The 17472-nt window shown below is 45.9% G+C and overlaps 1 protein-coding gene across 6 annotated transcripts in view; it reads left to right on the top strand.

The window, feature by feature from the left end:
* TRAK1 (trafficking kinesin protein 1) overlaps positions 1-17472 on the top strand; it is a 111704-nt gene that overhangs the window by 59554 nt on the left and 34678 nt on the right. For all 6 annotated transcript variants that reach the window (XM_046680199.1, XM_046680208.1, XM_046680227.1 and 3 more), the window contains 2 exons: positions 8949-9025; positions 15597-15713. In XM_046680199.1, the coding sequence (XP_046536155.1) occupies positions 8949-9025; positions 15597-15713 (194 nt within the window). The remainder of the gene's footprint in view (positions 1-8948; positions 9026-15596; positions 15714-17472) is intronic.

Genomic DNA, 17472 nt, shown 5'->3' with positions numbered 1-17472 from the left:
TCCCAACAGCATCTCTCACCTGGCACTTGCTGCTTCTTCCTCTGTATTATGCTGATTTATGCATGTATCTTACCTTTTCAACTAGGCCAAGAATTCCTTGAGAGTAGAATTCAATTACTTACTCAGCAATAGTGGGTAAGAGTGCCAACTTGAGTGTTAAAGAGACCAGACCCTCCCTTAACAGCTCTGTGACCCTGGGCAATTTCTTCGTGTCTAAAATGTGGACAATAGTAATACTTTCCTCATGGGATGGATGTAAACACTGAAGGAGGTGACAGACATCCAGCACTTAGCAGAGTGCCGGGCACGTGGAGAGCAGTTGCAGGGAGCCGTTTAGTTACCACTGAGCAGGCCCTCATTAACTGTCCTGGTGATGAAGGGCCACCATAGATCAACCCTGAGTGTTTCATTCTAGGGCAGGGTGGATGATTATGGCGTCCAGCAGACCAGGTTCAAGTCCATGGTTGTATCCTGCCTGCATGACCTCGGACACGGTCTAAGAGTCACTTGGCCTCTCGCCCTGTCTAGTGTTTTAAATGGGGTTCATATTTGTGTCCTGGGGTTATTCTGGGTTTTAAGTGAAATAATATTTGTAAAATGCCCAGGGTAGCAGTTGGCATGTTGTAGATACTCAGTAGTCATTTCATTTCTTCTTCCCTGCCTTTTCAGTAACTGGCTTTGGTGCCCTGCTCTCAGCCTCCCTTGGCAAGGGAAGGTGAGTCAGTAGAATAGTCCCACTAAGATTTCAGTTAGTGATGCTGATGAGCAGTAAAATGGAGCCGGAGCGTTGGTGTCAGGTCTCTGCTCTTGGCATGTGACCCCTCTCTCCCACCTCCCAATGCACAGACCAGGGACCACGCAGATGCTGATAATGGAACCGACTGCTGTTCTAGTGGGCTGGCCCTCCCACTGCGCCATCCCAGAGGTGACTGTAATAAACCAGCACCTTTCACCTGAAAGGGGTGATAGGCGCAGTGTGCCCTTTGCTTCTGGCTTAAGACCACAGCTGTTTGTTAGCTGGTGCCTTTCTTGTTAATTTCTTCAGCTTCCTGCCTCATCATCTCTTGGTCACATTGGACTTTGAGATTGCCCTTTCCAGACGGCTTCCTTTTTTTTTCCCTAGGCAGCTGGGGGGTAGAGGTAGAAGGTGACTCTCCAGGACATTTGCTTATCTTGCTTGATAAGATGCACACCAGGGCTTTTATGTTTTCATTCCTCTGTGGGTTGTTGCTTAGAAATGAGTCTGTCTTTGCAAAGATTGGTCCAGGAGTAAAACAAAATCTTCCATTTCTTTTTTAGTATCAACCATGCGTTGGGCCCAAAATAAGAGTGAGTCGCCTTCATGTGACTTACACAACCCATGTGGGAAGGGACGTGGGACATTTGTAAGAATTAGGTTTGTTGTGCCTGTAGCAAGTTTTGGTGGGCCCGCACCCTACTGTTGCACCCACTTCAAGGATTACATCAAAATAGTTATGTTTTGTTTGTTTCTTAAACCAAATAATGTGTGTCTTATGGGTCTTAGTAGTTTATACACTTGGGCTATTGGGCCAAGTTTAAATGTTTTGAAGATAGATATTGAAGGACAACAGCTAAGCGAGGGACTTGGCTGGACCTCCAACAAGTGGCTGTAAATTGGTAGAAGGGTCATGCCTAGGAAGAGTTCAAAGTCAAACTCTTCCCAAAAGCTGGGGAGAATTGGCTCTTGGCTCTCTCATGGATGTATCACAAAATTCTTCTGCCATCTGAGCAAATTTTGATGACAGCGATCTAATTAAAAATAATCTAGTCCACGTGGGGTAGACGAGTATGGTTATGTGCTTTTATCAGTGCTGATTTTTAAATGGGTGATTTGCTCTTAAGCAGTTTTGCTGTCTGAGAGCACCATTGTGATCTGAGGAAGGCTCCATCAGGGGCTGAGGTAATGAAAGCTTGTCTTTACGTCGTCATGTAATGGGGAAATAGTTGGAATAGCGTGTCTGTACTTCAAGGATGCTTGTTTGCATGTTGTTTGGTAACTTAAAATATTAAGGTATAACTTACATACTGTAAAATTCACCCATTTTAAGTAGACAGTTTGATGATTTTTAGTAAATTCGGTTGTGCAACCATCACCGCAATTCAGTTTTAGAATGTTTGTATCATCTCCCCGCCACGAGACCCCTCATGCTTCTTTACAAAGTCCCATTCCCACGTACACTCAGTGTCTGCTTCCTGTCTCTCTGATTCAGCTGTACTGGATACTTTATATGGATGGAATCATGCAATATGTCGTCTTTTGTGTCTGGCTTCTTCTGAGCGTAAGGTGTTTAAGGTTCATCCATGTTGGAGTGTTTCTCAAACCTTCATTCCTTTTCATGGCTGTATAACACACATTCCGTTGTATGTACACGCCACATTTTGTTTATTCATTCGCCAGTTGAGAGTCGTTTGGGTGGTTTCCGCTTTCTGCTATAATGAGTAATGCTGTTGTAAATATTTGTGTGCAAGTTTTGGGTGGACACATATTTTTATTTCTCTTGGGCAGATACCTAGGAGACTTTTAAAGTCTCTGTTAACTTAGGCAATTCATCCAACTTCTCAGAGCCTGAGTTTCCCTTCTATAAAGTATGGGGACACGTGTGTCTAACCCACCAGCACTGTGTCTGGCCAAGATAAGTGGAAGTTGCTGCCCTGCAGGGGTCAAAACAGCTATTTAACGATGTCCCCCTCATCAAAAGTGCTTTGCCAAATCAGCCCAGTCTTGATGTCTGCTAGGTGTCTTCCAGGGGAAAGCTGACCATAAAAGGCAGTTTTTACAGCAGTGGACAGAAAAGCTGAGACTTGGATAGTGTCAGCTCCATGGAAGCGCCATCCTTCTGCTGGGCCATGGGGAGGAGCAGAAACTCCCCAGATGGAGAAGTGGGAGAAAGACAGTCCCTACAGAAGGAAATATTAGGCACACACGGGTCAGGCCAGGTATCTGAGCGTATTGTTGGGTCTGGTCAAGCTCTGGTGGAGAATGGGCACGGGTAGCAGGTGAGGAGGTGAGAAACGGAGGCTGGGGTCAGGTAAGGATGGTGGCTGTGTATTTTATGTGTTGAGGCCGCTGCTTGTAGGCAGTGGCAGAGCTGGTGGGGGTTTCTAAGCAGAGCATAGACCAATTAAATTCAAAAGCATGTAGACAAAGCTTTAAAGGACATCTGTTTCGTAATGCCTGGAGACTTAGCATCAGTGGTGACTCATTTAGAATTTATGGGAAGCTTTTAGCTGTGGCTTTCAGGTTCTGACCCTTCCACCCCTTGCCTCTGTGAATAGGGCGGACAGCATTTATTAGGTTTACTTCCTGAAGGATCAGGACCACATGTAGGGATGTTTTTTCAACTGACAACAGCTCCTACTGGTCAAAGTGAGAGGGATAATCCACTGGTTTGTGGACCATTCTTTTCTCTGACACCTAAGACCAGGTTCTATCTTGGCCAGGCATATCAGAATTTCTGGGGTGTATGTGTCTATTTTGAAAGTTGATTCACTACGCCTATAGTTTTGAAATACAAATTATAAAAAATAGAATTTACTTTAAAAAAACTGATGCTAAGTACAGAAGATAGGAGAAATTACTGGGGATGGAGGACTGGAGAGTAGGTTCTAAAAAATGTTAAAAAAAAACAACGTTCTAATTAATTAAAGGAATGACCTGTAAGTAAGGTAGAACGCTTAGCCAAAACACCCCAAAAGTGGATATATACCTGGCAGTCATGAATATCTGCTCGCTATTCCTGGATATTGGCTACTTGATCTTTGAGTTATAAGGAAACAGTGTCCTTTTGAGGGTTTGGGATATTTATTTCTATATATATACACACACATTTATATATGCATATATTTTTATATATACGTTTATGTATATACATGTGTGTGTGAAATACTTATTCATTTGCTTCAAAGATATGTAAAACTGACATGGGAGAAATGTTATCAAAATTAAGCAGTTACGAGAGCTAGTTCTAACAACTTTATGAGAATCTTTCCACCAAAATGTAGTACATGAATGAGAAGTGAGGTCTGCTAACCATGGTTTCTTGGAGAAGACTGGCAGGGCCAAAATGTCACAGGAGCCTTACCCAGGCTGTGAATGTGAGGAGAAGACACAGGTTCCTAGGGAGAGCAGGGTCTGTGCTGGAACCCCCTCGCCCTCCACCCATCCAGTCAGGCCCATGGGTTCCGCCTCTGACTTTCCCGCTCCAGCTGCCACCACTACCTGAACTCGGGCAGCAGCCCTGGCCCACTTCTCCCGCCCCTGCCTGAGGGCTCAATCAGATGCCCCCTCTGATATGGTCCTGTCAAAACCCTGGGTGTGTTGTCCTCTCCCCCCCCCCCCCCCCCCCCCCGCCCCCGCCCGTTAGCTGGGACAGCCAATCATAGGTCTCTCTCTCCCTGGTCAGGCAGCCTAGGGCCACTCATTCAAATTTGGCTTCATGATCCCACCTGCCGTCCCAAAGAATAAGCACTCAATTACTTCATTCTCTTCACATCTCCAAGTGGATTCTTCCAAACCACGATTTAGTACCTCCCGCTCAGAGGAGGGCATTCCTGCAGGCGGGCCTCCTGCTGCTGAGGGTTTTCGACCGCTATTCCACTGTGATCTCAGCAGCTGTCCCGATGCCAATGATTGCACTGGGTCAGTCCCCTCTTGCTTCTGACCTTCTGTCTCATGAGCCTGTCCCACAGGGGGACACCAGGCCCAGGAAATTGAGTGCTCTTGTCCCTTTGTCCTAGTGAGCTACCCAGATCCTATACCTTTTGATTTGCCTCTCACCCAGTCTGATCTCTAAACTCTCTCAAGAAAAGAGACCAGTCCCCTCCTTCCCCCCTGCCACCCAGGATTTCCTTGGATTAATCATCGGCCTTGACCCCCTCCCCTGCACTTCTCTGCACTGTAGCCAGAAAACACTGCCCCTTTGAAAACCCTCCAGTGGCTTCCCCCAATCCCACGGTAAAAGTCCAAAGTCCTTCAAGGGACCCCTGTCCAGGGTTGCCCTGACAGGGCACATGGGCTGCCTGTTTTCTGTGCCCCTAGGAGGGCAGGTCTCCTGTCCTGTTCAGCACAGAGCCTGGTACACAAGAATGAACATTGTTTAATGTGGGTGTGATACTGCTGGCCGTTTGCCGTGTGTACTGTATGTCTGCTTTGCTACCATAGGTGTGTTATACTGCTTTTTCTAGGACTTGGACCTAGTTTTCTCTTATTAAGTTATTGTAGAGGTTAACGGCCGTTCTTTGTGTTTTTTTTTTGGGAGGGGACATACCTGTTTGGGTGGAACTGGATTTGTTAGGTAGAACTCCCTTGGTCAGAAGTGGAACCTGCATTTGGGATACTGTTCCCATAGAGAGAAATGACCACGGTTTATTGTAGATTGGGTAGTTGGTGCTTGAAAAGTGCAGCCTGTATGTGTCTTTCTGTTTAAAGGTATCCTTTGTTATTTTCCCACCCTCTTTGGTATCACCCATGCCCCCTCATTTCTTGGAAGAAGAAACGCAAGACACACAAGTACAGGGCTTGCCCAGGGCCTCATGGCCTTGGTTGAGTCTCCTATGAAAACCTAAGCCCCAGAGCCCCAGGGTCAGGGTCTTTCTTTCCCCTGCATCACAGATACGTGTTGCTCTGTTTATGCTTCCTAAACCTTGTTGATTTGTGCCGGCCTCAGCCTTGCCCTTGCACCCTTGTGGCTCCCTAGTTTAGTACAGGAGCCTAGGTTCAGTCCCTGCCATGCAGCCTCATTAGCTGCAACCTCGGTCGGGTCTTTAACTTCTCTGAGCCTCAGTTTTCTCATCTATGGAGTACTCATCATAACAACGCTTGCCTTGCAGGGCTGTTGTGAGGATTAAAGAGAAAGCATATTAAATCCCAGACGTAGCAGGAACTCCATAAATGTTAACTGCTGCTCCTGCTGGGAATCTCTTCTTATTTTGAAATATGCCATCTGCTAGCTGTGTGACATTGGGCAAGTTAAATAATCTCTCTGGGCCTCCATTTCCCATTTGTAAAATAGGGTTAATGTAAGTAAGTGTCTACGTTGTAGTACTTATTGCTCCGAGGATTAAATGAGATAATCCATAGAGAGGGCTGTGAACAAGGCCTGGCTGTAGGAAGTATGCTCAGTGCAGATCTGCTGCTACTAATTTCTCTTCAAAGCGGCCTCAGGGAGGATCTCAGGACCATGTGTTGTAGCCAACTATATATTTTCTGAAAGATATTTTAACTGATTTTTTTCCCATCAGTGCACAGTCACTACAAAAAAATTTTTTTAGGCACACACAAAAAGTTAAAATTTGTAATTCCATCCAAATGCCAATATTTTCATGGCTATCCTAATTTTTTTCTGAGTCATAAATCTGCACCCCCCTCCCACACACACACCCATTGTGATAATGCCCATACCTCCATGGCTCGGTCCACAGCAGTTTTTCAGCTGTGCTTCTGACTTCTGTAGCTGGGCTCCGTCAAAGGCCTCAGGACTTCCAGGGGTCCCTGCATCCCTCTGCACCCCAGTTGCACGTGAAAGGGCACACCTTGCCTCCTGACACTGTGTGCGCCCTGACAACATGTGCCTGACTGCTTAATGCTGGCGAAAACCACTAGCCCAAGGGTACGTTTCATTTGGTTCGTTTGTCAAAGTATGTTAAAGCTTTTTAAAATTAAGTTTATAAAAGGGCAACACCAGGCATCCTTGTGGTGGTAAATACACGAAGCTGCATAGGTGGTGAAATTGTATAAAGCTTAATATTCACATGTGCACACACACATGCACACACACGTGAGTATGAGTAAAACTAGGGAAATTGAGTAAGATTCGTGAGTTGTATCAGTATCAGTACCCTGGTTGTGATATAATTTTACAAAATGTTACCACTAGGAGAACTAGGTAAAGGGTAGAAGGGATCTCTGTATTATTTCTTACATCTGCTTGTGATTACACATGATTAACAACAATCATCTCACTTCAAAAACTTAGCTTAAAAAATGTAAGTATAATTTCTGATTAATATAATTCCGGAGAAACAAGGAGCTCCGAATTTTGTTCTCTTATGTTAGGGTGACATTGAGCCAGATTAGTTAAAATGTAGCCCAGTTTTCTTTTATTCCAGGACAGCAGAGGACTTGGTCCTTTGAGAGCAAGGCGGGCAGGGGCCGGCCCTCCAGTCACAATACAGGTTTCAACACAGAGGCCTTTTGTAACGCGTTTCTGCTTGATGAAATGGGCCTGGTGACGCTTGCCTCCAGGCCGCTGGCAGGCGGCTCCAGGGTCTTTATCTGCACTGTTGCAAAACACCCCCTGCCGTGCAGCCTGGAAAAACGAATGCCTGTCTGTGGCATAGGAATCCTCACTTAGGGATTTCAGTGACCTCAAGCTGATGAACTATTTAGAGCAATTTGAGCTAGACTCCATCTCCATCAAATTAAATTCTGGTTTAAAGCAACCCTAAATCTCCCTGGCCTTTCCCGCCCCGCAGCTCTGTTGGAGGAGAAGGGAAGGAAGGTGCCTGAGGCCGTGCACGGCCCTCCAGCAGGCAGGTGGGTTCCTGCCCTAAAGTGCTGGGTGGAGGAGAGGCCGGAAGGGGAGCCCCCTCCCCTGGCTCCCAGGGCTCGGTGTTGGTAGGCCTGCAGATTTGGAACCAGATTTCAGGTCTCCTCCTGAAGCTAGAAAATCATTCCAGCAGATCAGATTTCTCTGAGCTCACTCGCTAGGATGATCTCTGCTTGCATTTGATAAAATATTTAGAGACCTATTAGATGCCAGTTGCAGTCTGTCATTAGCAATGCTGCTGAGTTTGGCTTAATAATGCACTTCAGTTCCCAAATGCCTTGCGTGAGCTGTTACTGAAAGTGGGTCATTGTGAAAGCTGAACCAAGTCTTCGACTCTTAAAGAATTATTTTCTAAAATCTTCGTTATAAAGAGTTACTAAGACATTACTGCAAAAGTGGCAGGTTTCAAAAAATTTTACACCTTGCCTTTAAATCCACTTGCGTTTACTCTTTCTTTCACAGAATAAAACGCATGCTACCTTCTTGGTGTGTGTTGAACTGCCAGTCAATTCCTTGCTATTGATTTAAAATAAAACAACCCTGAGGTTTTTCAGCCGACTAAAGCTTTCTTTCATGGCACAACCTTTTTCTCCAGTGGAGGGAGAACAAAGACACAGTCTTTAAGTGGCCTGCATGCAGCCTCTATGACCACAGTAAATTATATATGTAATGAAATATCACTCTGTGTGTGTGTGTGTGTGTGTGTGTGTGTATACTAGTAGTAGTAGTCTCTTTGGGGGGGATTTAAAAAACCTATCACCCTAGTTTTCATGGTATGGAAGCTGGTTGCATAACCTTAGAATTTAGGCCATTTGGGGAGGGAGGGGGCATTGTGCTATTATGAAATGATCACCTAAGACTGTTGTTTAGTAATTATACCATGACTGCTTTCTGAAGGCTTCCACATTGTCCACGTGGTTGGGTCTCTATGGTTAGTGAGGCGTGGACCCTGTACGTCTTTCTGATAATTCACACATTGGTGGCTGTGCTGCTGGCCAATGTCAGTTTGCTGAGTTTATATGAGGCCATACCCCTTCTCCTCCAGCACCTTGCTCTCAGCGCCTTGCTCTCGGCACCACCTCTAAGCATGCTCAAGTGTGCACGTGCACACACACACAACACACACACGCACACACGTGTCAAGGCTTTGCAAACGTTAGAGGTCACTTTCACCCTGTCACCCCCTCAAAGCTTGGGGCTCTTCCCTGGAACTGCGAAATGAAACCCGGTGGTGCTGAGTAGTATAGGTTGAATTCGGCAAAACCAATGACCCTTTGGCCTAACACACAGGCACAACTTTAGGGCCACTTTTTTAGATGAGTCCTTTGTTTGGCAGGTTGGTGGCATCGATTGTTTCATTGTCATTTTTATTTCTTGCAGTTTTATGTGCTGAAAGAGTTGGCCAGATGACCAAGACATATAATGACATAGATGCTGTTACTCGGCTTCTTGAGGAGGTAAGTGTTTCAGGGGAAGGCGGAGTCGCTCGTAATTGATTATATTGATTAAAGCATACATTATTGTCTATCTCAGTGAAGAATCTCAGAAATGGGGCCTTCTCAGGGTATCATTTACTGACTTTTTTTTTTTTTTAAACTGATAGCTATGCAGGTCTTGTAGGTGTAACTTTGTGCAAGGTATTTTAGGCTTTAAAAGGAATATATTAATGACACAAAATAGGGTAGCGTTGAAATACTTGCTATAATGCTCAGTTTAGGATTTTAAAAAACCCTTAAAGTACATTCTAACAAAATATATATATATGTTTTTTGTGAGGAAGATTGGCCCTGAGCTAACATCTCTTGCCAATCTTCCTCTTTTTGCTTGAGGAAGATTATTGCTGAGGTAACATCTGTGCCAGTCTTCCTCTATTCTGTATGTGGGATGCCGCCACAGCTTGGCTTGGTGAGCAGTGTGTGGGTCCCACCCAGGATCTGAAACCATGAATCCCGGGCCGCTGAAGCAGATCACGTGAGCTTAACCACTATGCCACCAGGCCGGCCCCTCTAACAAAATATTTTGAGTGTATCCCCAAAATAGCGGAAAAATACATCATTATCCGTGTCTTTGTAATGTGTTTTTTTACTTACATCGGGTTAAATGGATATTATTATACAGTGTCAGCATGGAAATAACCAAAGTAAGCCTGGCAGGAAAAACTTAGGAAACTTGCTTAGTATTAAAAGAGCTGCTGGTATTTTAGAAGAGACTGTGGTTTTCTCGGTTTCTTCTCAGCCTTTGGCTGTTGAGAATTACGGTGCTGTGAAGGCCTCTAGAAACAGATGAGTATAATGTGTGTATCCCCACGCCTAGAACAGACCAGAACACCGTAGGTTGTTATAGTAAGTGTTTATTGGATAAGTACCCATCTTTAAACACTGTATCCCCCCACCCCCCATCAGGCCTTAAATGCACAGGCGCTAACTTTCAGACCCTTGTTTCTGCTCCAGAATCGAGAATGAGTTTGGGTCATGTGACTCTTCTTCTTTCTCCAGGAAGAGTAGATGATGTAGAAACTGTTGTTATAATTTCCAGCCAGTGGTAGGACCAGGTTGAAGCACAGGATAAGCAGGAGTGGTGGGACCCAGAGTTTTGGGGGGACATCTTTTTACCCCATGTTTATGTCTTTCCCTTTCCCTGTGTTTTTGCCTTCTACACATCGAGCCTTTTCAGACCTGCTCTGAGGGTCTGGCCCCTTCCAATTTCCTCTGAGTTCCTGAGGGCTCACTTGCCTTGCAGCCCACTCCCCTCGCATTCTCCTGGAGGCCAGCCACCCACTGATAGACCCGGTTGAGTTGAGTCGGGGCAGGAGCTGAGACCTGCTTGACCACCTGCATGTCAGAGAAGTTACAAACTCCTCAGCCCCAAATAAGTGACACTAGGTTTTTGGCTGTGTGACAGGGCAGTTAGCGAGGCATTTTAGGGCACAGGCCTGCTGGTGGTGCTCCAGTTGCAGTCATCCTAGCGGCTGGCATTAGCCACCTGGTAGGCTACCTTGGTTGGCACCACCGACTTTTGAAAATGGTTTATTATGGACTCTTTCCTGCTGTGTCCATTTCCCCCAACAGTGCCACTGCTCTCTAGATCTTAGAGTGTTTCCAGCATCCGTTCTTCACCCCATACCCAGTTGGTCATCAAGTCTTCTCTGGGGTCCTACATCTATACCTTTATTTTTTTCCAAGGTCACCAATCCAGCTCCTGGAGCCTCAGCAGTGAGATTTTAGTTTCTTTCTGCTCTACACTTCCTTGTGCTGTCACTGTCCCAAGCCCTCTGTAATCACCTTGCCCTCCCCTGACTCTCAGAACGCGGTGCGGCATTCAAGGTCACACGCTTGGTCCCATTCCGAAACCTCCTCTTACTTGTCACTGAGGACCTTCCTCCTGCTCTCCCATCCTTCACCTTTTGCACCATTTGGCCACCTCTGTCTTTTCCTGGCTTTCAGTGTTGTGCTGCAGGGCTCACCAGGACCTCTGAGGCCATCAGCATCACCACGGCCCAGTAGTCTGTGCCCCGGCCGACCCCTGTGCCCCCGAGTCACCCTGCAGTTCTGTTTGGTTTGTTCATCCAACTCAATCAGTTAGAAGCTATTTTAAGGTGGGGACCCTGTTTGATGATTTCTTTCTCCCTTTAACCTTGGAAATGATAGACCTTTGATAAATGTCTACCTCTGTTGTCATGCTTATTATTAAGGGTAAAATTTCACTGAGAGCTTTGTGTTGTCCATGCATCATCTCATTAATTCTATGATAGCCCTTAGAAGTAGATGCTACTGTTCCCCCCATTCTGCAGTGAAGGGACCTGAATCTGAGAGGACAGCAGACGCCCAAGATCGCACGGCTGCTTTCCAACCCAGGCCCTTAAGTGCAATGCATGCCACTCTGATGGTTCCGGCTATAGTGTTTATTGCCCTGTTTATTTAGTTTTGGGGAACTTGATTAGTTGATTGTCAGTGGGACATGTTTTGAACCAGGTAAATTTTTTTATGGGACGCTGCCCACTGTTCTTGGCTCCTGCTGAGTTTGAGCTGGCAGTGCTGGGCAATGCCTCCATAGGGCAAAACCTGTCCCTGCTTGGACATGCAAGGACCGCTTCCCAGGGAGCCTGGGACTCCAGCCCTTTATGCACATACTGGTTATGAATAGCTCACATTTCTCCCAGCTAATTTCCGACATGAGTGTCCGTGTATAAAGCATAGGCTGTTGTCTTTTTTAAAAATTGAGTTACTGCGAGGTATACTGGGAGGGCAGTTTTTTCAGGTGGTTCTTGGTTGTGCCTTCTTTGTTTTTAGTGGCTCATCATGGCAGTGATCTGTGGGTATCCGTGTGTTTGATATATGCCGTCCTTTTCCTTGTCCTGATAAGAATCAGGTCTCAGTCACTGCCTTTCTTTGGAACTAGGCAGGTTTCCTGGTTCCAGTCGAACTGCCCCAGTCAGGTGGCAGTTGTACACTACTGTGCTGTGCTTTTCTTGGCTTTGGTTCCATTTCCTTCCGTCATTTGCTTTGGTTTGCATACCTGCCACATGCAGGCAGGGTGCTGGGGAGGTTGCACAGGATGCCAAAGCACAGCCCTTGGCCAGCGTGAAGTTTCTTCTGGGTTTAAGAGGAAGAGGATTCTGTGGCTTACCCTGGCGTGCTACTGTTCGGAATTTACCTTTGGGCAAAGCTGCCTCCTCCCCAGTTACAAAGAGGGTTATTCCAAGTGCCCCTTAGTCATGCTTTTTATCAAGAATGGGTGAATGAGATGAGTCAGCTGCTGAGTGTGGGAGGCAGGCTGCTCTCCATCTCCAGGGATGTGTCAGGCAGCACCAGGTTTCTGTTGGTAAAAGGGGCTGAGAGGCAAGTCACAGTCTTTTCAAGCAGATCCACAAAGAGGGAGTGAGCAGACCTGGAGGGAGCTCCACTGGCCACATCTGCTGGGGAGGAAAAGAACCAGTCCTTTGAGTAGCTTATTTCAAAGGACCTAAATTATTTATTTGTAATTTTTTATTCTGACTGTAGTTGAATCCAACTACATTTCCTAGCTGGTTTCCTGTTTTTAGAAGTAAACGTTTATCATATGTTGGCTAGCTGTAAAAAAATGGGAGTTTTTTCATTCTTATAATTCTCAAAGAGAAACCCAATCAGCTGGTTGCCTTGGTAAAATTAGAGAGGAAAATGAGAGACACTATGATACCATTTCTGGTGAATTTTTTTATTTTATCCATAATTTTTTTTTTTTTTGGTGAGAAAGATTGGCCCTGAGCTAACATCTGTGCCAATCTTCCTCTATTTTGTATGTGGGATGCCACCACGGCATGGCTTAATGAGTGATGTGTAGGTCCATGCCTGGGATCTGAACCTGGGAACCCCAGCCGCTGAAGCAGAGCATGCAAACTTAACCACTGTGCCACCAGGCTGGCCCCAATCCATAAATATTTTTACTATAACTTCGTGCTTTTTTATTTCCCCCAGCAGAGAGTTATACCTGTGTTACTCTAGAGATTAGATTTTGGGTATAGATGACGTGAGAACTCCCCTTCGGTGGGCAGGGAGAAGGGAGGTTTGGGGGTAATGGGAGGGGTGCGGGCTTCCACTGGCCTACTTGTTTCTCTTCCCTGGCTGTTCCCATTCCTTCTGGGCCCTGGGAAGCCTCCAGCATCTTTCCAGTGCTCTAGCAGTGCCTCTCCCCGCTGGATTTCATTATTATACTTTGCGCTTGATTTGTGTGCAGTGGAATCTGCATGCAGGATGTGACTAAGGCACATAAAGTGTCTGTGCTGGTTGGAACTTAGCAGCTTGAATGCATGATGGCAGCACAGAACAGTGAGGCAGTGAGCCAATGAGCATCAAGCACCGTTGGTATTCAGTCTGAGAACTTGTTCTAGTTGAGAAATTTAGTAGAGTTGAGTGAGCTTTGTGGAGACCACACTTCCAAAGGGAATTGGACGTGGTTTTGCAGTTTGAACTGTCAGCCGGCTAAAACCACCGGCCCCGGCTGCTAATTCTGAGTTGGCCCCTGGAGAGGTAGATGTGCAGGTTCCCTCACACAATTCCTTTGGGTCCTTTCCTCCAGATACCAAATAAGCACAACTGTTGAGTCTGAGAAGTGATAAAGGGCCATTGTGATAAGGCCTCCTTGGTAGACACTGTAGCTGGCATGGATGAATACGTAGAGAGGAGCATCTCGGTTAATTGGGCAGACTCACTGGCCCCCCTTTGTTCCATTAGAGGGCATGATGGGGAGGCACAAATTGTGGGAATGAGTTGGAGGTATTTATGGTTCACTTGATGTGACACCCAGCTGGTTTCTGGGACAGTGGTGACAGCAGTTACAGATCCCAGGACTGTGGAAGACCTAGGGGAGAGACACCATCATCTGTGCAAGAGAGAGAGCCAAATCACTGTTGAATCCAGAGTCCTCCCAGACTTTGACCTCCAATGCTCTACTCGTAATTCAGTGAAAGGCCTGTGACAAGCAAAGGAAGGTGTTCCACATTGCACGGAATAATTTAGTGGATATGGAAGAAAAGCTGCTTATGCTTTTTTTTTTTTTGTCATACAACTCAGTGAATCATAAAGCTAGATTTTTTTCAAGGGTATCTAGTCTGGCCCTCTACTCTAACCCCCTTAGAGATGAGGGAACCTGAACTCTCACCGTTTTAGAGCAGAACGGTTCACCTGGTGCAGGTCAACTTTTGACCAGTGCCCACGATAAGAAACGCATCTTAGGTTGTGACTCAGTACTCACATAAGTAAATATGACAAACGAAAGTGTAATTGTGAAGTAATACTCTGATTACATGGAATGCACTTTGGCATTTTCAATTCTGTGCTGTTGAATTTCATTTAAACCAAAATGTTTATTGCCGTTACTAAAATGCTTCTCAACCTGCTAACCAGTTATAGCCTGTCTTTTGAAAACACTCATCTGGAGGGTAGGATCCTTGGTAAAGGAAGCCATTGGCCCAGGGCTGCGTGGTTAGTTAATAGGCGATCAGAAGCTGGGATTCCTCCCCAGTTGTTGTTTTTTTTGCTCAAAACTAAATGTTCCCATTTGTCTACTTTTTACACCAGGTGAACAGAATAACTAGCATAGGCTTCTTGAATGATTTAGTTTTCCAGAGTTTTCCTCCCCTTGCCAACCCTCACCTAAAAGTGAGCCAGTTGAATCTAACCACAGTGGCAAGCAGGCTCTTGGGCAGGGATTGATGAGTCTGCATTTGATGATGGCGTCTGCCCACTGTCTCCACTGTCGGGCCATCTTTGCTCCTGTGATGGCAGCTGTGTCTTTATAGGCACTGAAGACTTTCCTCTGTGTACTGCTCTGCTCCAAGTGATGTCATCAGCTGAACTCAGGAAATTCTGTGTCCTTAACATAGTCTTTGTCTCTGAAGTAGGGCAATTTTATGCATTAGGTCTCCATTTTGAAAACATTTTTTAAAAAATAAAGCCTAAGTAGCCTCCCGTTAAGTAAAAGAAGCATGCAGTTGTATTTCAGAACAACTTTAAACGTTTTTGTCTCATCTGAGGCAAATATAAGGAATTCAATAAATTCCAGCTTGATGTGTGCTAAAGAGGCTGCTTCCCTGAGCCAGCTCTTGGCTTCACTGAAAGAGCACTTTGGAATTTCTGGATTCATTCATTTATCCAGCAAATAGTTACTGAGTATTTCACACGGTGGATCCTGGCTACGCAATCCAGCCCAGCCCTCAGGTAGAGACAGGCTATCAAATGATGACACAGACACCAAAGGCAGTGGTAGAGAAATGTGTTCGGAAGCATGTTTTTTCTGTAGGAACAGAAACTTGTTTTCATTAGATTTTAAGATTCCCTCTTGTTGTGTAAGGTCTGCGTAGCTCTGGCACCATCTGTGGGCGGAGCGTACTCCTCTTTGAACAGGTATCAAATGCTGGCGAATGGACAGTGAATTATTAATTGCTTTGTTATTTCTAAATGCCCTTGTTTTCCTCAGTTGACACTGAGCGCAGTTGGCTCCTTCAGGAAGCATGGGCTTTTGACTCTCTGCTCTCGCTTCTGCCCTTCTTAGAAAGAGCGGGATTTAGAATTGGCTGCTCGGATTGGCCAGTCGTTGTTGAAGAAGAACAAGACACTAACCGAGAGGAACGAGCTGCTGGAAGAGCAAGTGGAGCACATCAGGGAGGAGGTAAGAGCTGGCGGCAAAGGCACTCGGGCTGGGCACCATCGAAGATGATGATGTAATGGGGCCCCAGTCAGAAAGGCCCTCCCGAGGGCACACCCAAGTCCGCAGCTCCAGCTGCCTGTGCTAAAGGGGCCACCCTAGAGACGGCAAGCTGCCTTTCTCTGGCTCCTTCTGTTCACTGTCTGTCCTTCCGACAGTGTGGATGGAGTCACTCGGAGTGGGAACAGCTCTCATTCAGTAGGCCCATGGTGCCCCGTCCCGGTCCTCTAAGAGACCAGATCACCAGCACTCGGCAGAAGCACACACAGGCTAATACAACAATAAACAGGGCTTGGTGAGTGAGCGTGGGCAGGCCGGAGGCTAGCTCAGGCTGCAGAGTAAGGCAGCAATTGCACGTTCATCGTTACAATATAATTTTGTGTGTGTAGAACAAAACAAAAAAAATAACCTATTGTTTTCATAATAGGAACCCTATTATTTTCATGATAAAAATCTTAGCTGATGGAGATCAGTGATGAGAGGGAGGATGTGAATGTTTTAGGCTTGCCTTAAGAGCTGAAGTTTTTGGAGGAGCAACACTGATTCTTCTGGAAGGGATATGGTGTGACAGGAGGAGGAAGCCACGGAGTCCGGTGGGGTTGCTAGAGTAAAAGGTAGACCAGGTCCCACTTTGTCGCTTCTTTCCCATCATCTTGTTCTTTTAACAGTGCATTTTAACTCTGAAGACTTTGATTTGATTTCCTTCTTCTCCCTTATTTTTTTAATCAAGAAACCTTCGTAGAGGGAGAGGGGAGGCCCTTATTCATGTCCCTAAGATGTGTTCACACCTTTCCCTCATTAAAGCTGTTCCCAGCTATTGCTGTCAGGATTTAATTATAGTTTTAATATGATGAAATAGAATTGCCACTATATAAGAAAAATTTTAATCCTGGGCTTTCTGGAAAAGATGATACGGTCGACACAGTTGTGTGAGGTTGACCTCTGCTTTTCCTGCCCCCAGCATCGTGACCTGAATCCCCTTCTCTCAGCTATAAAGCATGCCAGGTCAGCCTGGCCCCTGTCTGAGCCCCTTCTTAGCAGAGGGACATGCCACCGGGAACCAGTAACTGGTCACCCATTGTCCTCATGTGCTGCTTCTCCACATTACGGCCCTGGCTTGGAGTTTCCTTGCCTCTCACACAGAGCATCCTACACTGTGGGAGTGGAAATGCCTTTTTTCCCTTGAAAAAGCTTTGAATTTGAGAACTGTGATATGTCCTTCTTTGGCACATCACTCAGTCCTTGGTCTAGGTGTTGAAGCTGAAGGCTCATGCACCTAAAATTGGCCTCTCCATGGAAGATATATTCACTGTATTGTGTAGGAAAGTCGGAATAAATAGACCCCAAGTCAAATTAGAGACAAAGAATTAGAACAGAATTACAATTCTTGTTTACAGCGCTGGTTCCCTATTCATCAGTGCTGAATGGGGAGAGGGCAAGTGGAAGATTTTATGGCACAGGTTTGTTTATTCTAAACCTTAGGTATAAATCAGTGTGATCTGCAGAACCATTCTAGCAGTAGTCTGTATGGCCAGTTCCTAATGGCTGCCTCTTTTCTTCCTGTATCTGAAATTCCTATCTCGTGATCATCAAGTACAAAGCAGTCTGACCGGGCTTGGCCCTGAGCCCTGAGAGGGGGCAGCAGTCACTGGATGAGGCCATGAGGTTTCCCAAGTGTGAGAGTGAGGGTTGACAAGCTGCTTGTAGCTGCACCCCCCCAGAG

Source organism: Equus quagga, chromosome 1 (assembly GCF_021613505.1).
Source record: "Equus quagga isolate Etosha38 chromosome 1, UCLA_HA_Equagga_1.0, whole genome shotgun sequence".
Taxonomy (NCBI): Eukaryota; Metazoa; Chordata; class Mammalia; order Perissodactyla; family Equidae; genus Equus; species Equus quagga.
The sequence above is the reverse complement of the archived record's forward strand: the minus strand, read 5'-3'. Positions and strand labels throughout refer to the sequence as shown.